The sequence below is a fragment of the Glandiceps talaboti genome, chromosome 4 (assembly GCF_964340395.1).
Source record: "Glandiceps talaboti chromosome 4, keGlaTala1.1, whole genome shotgun sequence".
NCBI classification, from domain to species: Eukaryota; Metazoa; Hemichordata; class Enteropneusta; family Spengelidae; genus Glandiceps; species Glandiceps talaboti.
This window is the reverse complement of record NC_135552.1, coordinates 16597194-16600723: the sequence shown is the minus strand read 5'-3', so window position 1 is coordinate 16600723 and position 3530 is coordinate 16597194. Positions and strand designations below refer to the sequence as shown.

At 34.9% G+C, this 3530-nt stretch overlaps 1 protein-coding gene across 1 annotated transcript; it reads right to left on the bottom strand.

Moving 5' to 3' along the window:
• Positions 1-89: 89 nt before the first annotated feature.
• Positions 90-2097, bottom strand: LOC144434583 (ASNSD1 upstream open reading frame protein-like). Its single transcript, XM_078123050.1, has 3 exons — positions 1970-2097; positions 1276-1351; positions 90-961 (listed from the first exon to the last, which is right to left on the bottom strand). Exons 1-3 carry the CDS (start codon positions 2093-2095, stop codon positions 912-914), a joined length of 252 nt encoding a protein of 83 aa, XP_077979176.1. The 5' UTR covers positions 2096-2097; the 3' UTR covers positions 90-911.
• Positions 2098-3530: the final 1433 nt, after the last annotated feature.

Sequence of the window (3530 nt, the reverse complement as noted above, 5' to 3'; positions counted from 1 at the left end):
GGGATAAAACTTTTATATATTGTATTTTTCTATTAAATAAAGTGGTTAACTCATTTTGACAAGTGGTGTATTTGAATTACCAAGTATGTATATATAAGTAAACTTCAAATAACAAAACTTTGAAATTTTGTCCTGTCTACTGTTTTCTTGGTATTCACAACTCACATCGTATGTCTTAGTAAAAAATACTGAATGCCTAATGTAGCGACTCGTAGTGACAAAGCCCCCTTAGGTTATGAGTATTTTCCTTGGCTGAATAAAGAAAAATATTGGGAATAACATCTTAATACATTTATATGGTACATGGCAATAACGTGAGTTGTGTATTTCACGGTCTGTCATATTGTGTGTGATTTCAGTGAAGGGTTTATGTATCTGACTGCCAAGACAAGGCTGCAAAATTTGAGAACTGTTTAAAATGAGTAACATAAGCCTGGTGGTTCAGTCTTAATATTTGGCACATCAGTACTCAATTGTCTTCATAATAAATTACTTACAATATGAACAATGAAACAAAGTTGCACTTTTTTCAGTTCACTTCTGATTATTGTACCACTGTACTATTATGTCAAAAAACCCACAAAATACAGTGCTAATGTAATAACCAGCGTTTATGCCAAGGTAAGTCTTTACATAAAATAATGTGTTCACACATCTGTTTCTGTTAGTTCAACCATGGAGATTTTATGATTTACTTCTCTTAAAAATTTGCCAGTGCAATTATGCATGTACCGAGGAGATAATTCCTGTCTACTGACACAGGAAATGGTACTTGTTTCTCGTAAGATAGTTACACTGACATTGTTTGAGATGGTAATTTCTCCCTGAAATATGGCAATATTCAGCATCAGTAGTACTAGTTCCATTTGGAAGTATCACTTAAGTCACCATAGACACATATTACGACAACCTCAATCTTCACACATGTCCCTGTACTCCTGTTGCAGACTCTCTAGCGTTCCTGAGAAGACAGCAACAAATCAAATTAAAACTAGAATACATTTGTGATATTGATAATAGTGAGTGTGGAAAACGTTAGTTTTGCCAGCCACATCTGGTAATTAAGCCATAAATCATTTCAGAGAGGTTTTGATTTGTTGTTATAACAGTATGGAGGTACATGTATATAAGTGATACTGCAGTGACACACACACCACTGTTCACAGCTGACGAACAATAAGATGGTGAATAACAAGTCAGAATATACCATGATGGGGAAAACTGGAGGTTTGACAAATAACTATATACAATGAATTGCAGCAAATGAATACTTACTCTGACAGTCTTTCATAGTTTCAGAGATGTCACTCTTGAAAAACACATTACTGTTCTGTTGTTTCTTATATACTGTCTGCACACAAAGCATAAATAGTCTTAGATTAGTGAAATCTCAGAGAAGCTATAGAATTAAATGTCTTGTGTTGGCTTACTAAGGTGAAATAAAATGTATGGTTAGGGGTAAACCATTTGAATCTAGAGGGGGTGGGAGTGGAGAATTTGGATTCAACGACAATTTTTTTTTTGGCCACCATGACTGAAATCTTTTTTAAAGTGCAACTCAAAAGCAAATTTTGAATAATATATTTTTTCCCCAGCAAATTTCCTTTTTGGAAAGCTTTAAATTTAACCACTATCACAGTATCATCATCATGTTGTGTCACACCACACCGTGAAGGAAATTTCTGATGACATAAGTTCAGTGTCATTCAATCAACCTTTTTTATTTCTTTGATGCATGCATGCATGCATGCATCCATCCATCCATCCATCCATACATACATACATACATACATACATACATACATACATACAGACAACATACATGTACATACATACATACATACATACATACATACATACATACATACATACATACATACATACATACATACAAACATAATACATCATTACATGTATAGATTGGTCGAAGTACATGACTGTCCGTTCCCATTTATTCTACGTAACATACTTTTCCTTTCTTTACTGACGTCAGCTCTCCTTTCAGTATCTCGTATTCCTTCATTCGTCTTTCCAAATCGTGTGTACGTTGTTGCTGTTGAGACGGCAAGTATTTATCACCAGTGGGCGCAGCCATCTTGTATACACAGTGACGGTCAGTGTGTGCATAAATTATCCACTACTTGATTGAAGAGGGCGCTCTTTGGAGGGGAGGGGTACGGGTAAGACCTGTTGCATGTACTTGTTGTAAGACGTGTGTATGAATATTGTCTACTGTCATTTTATCAGCAAATAAGAATAAGTTTTACAGATACATATTTTCTAAGTGAAAATTATTAAACTGGCCATATGGATGACAAATGGGTACCTATTTTACAATTTTAATTTATAAAACAATCATGAACTTGGTCGATGCTGTTTCACATTGTTTTGCAAGTAGGAACAAGCAATAAAGTTGCCTTAAGAATTAAAAATCCAGAAAGTTTCATTCATTTTTCATTTATATGACCATTTTAAAGGTGTACGTATGTATAAAAAGTGAACTTAAGGGAGCGATCACTTTTTACTGCCTGGGGTGGGCCTGTAACTTCTTGTTCGTGTTGTACTTAAAAGTAGTGACCCCTGTGATTCATCCACAAAACAATCCAACCCCCCTTGACAAATAAAAAAACACACTGACCCCCCCCCCCCCCCGACATCTGTTGACAAGAGACATTCTTCTTGTTCTTGCAAAAGACACACTAGATTCTCAAAGCACAATATAGCACACTGCATAGTTAATTTTACTTGTTACATTTACAGTAATTTTAAGTGTATCTGGTAAAATTGCTATCCCAAATCCATTGCTTCACTTGTATAAAGCTCTTTAGACAGGAGCCCTATGAGAAGTATGATTGTCTATTCATTTTAGTAACCAAAAGTTCTAGGATATCTCTTAGATTGGGTGAACTATTACCATCATTGATTAATTCAGCCACATTATGCAATTATAAAGTGCAATATTAGAAATGGAGTTTATATATTTGTAAACCTAGGGGTTTCAGTAAGTTTCAAAGTAGGGAGAGAACTGCAAAAAATATGGGAAGAAGTGCATGCCTGCTATACAAGCGCGGGGGGGGGGTGTCCCCCTCCCATAGTAAGAGCTTTTTGAAAAATGAACACCTTTTGGAGGCGATTTAGAGTACCATTCGAAGTAAAACACAATTTAGTTATATCATAAAAGTATCACTGATTTTAGGGTTTCAAAAGTTTAAATCATTTCAAGTCATATTGACACAAATAATGATAAAAAAAAGATCAAGTAGAAAGTGAGAAAATTTTATGAAAACATGCACAGTGGAGGTCAGTTACCATTTAGAGATACAAATTCATTAAATTATTTGAAAGTGATTCTCTATTGGCTATGTTTGTGTGCAATTCAACATGTTCAGGTCAATGGAGGCACAGCTTTTATAGAGTCAGTCCATCCAGTAAATTTCCAGGTATTTCATTTCTTACGGTGTATCCTCCAGTTACACATGCAAATTTTTATACCACATGGTGACGATGCAACTAATGGCCTGCAAAATTGA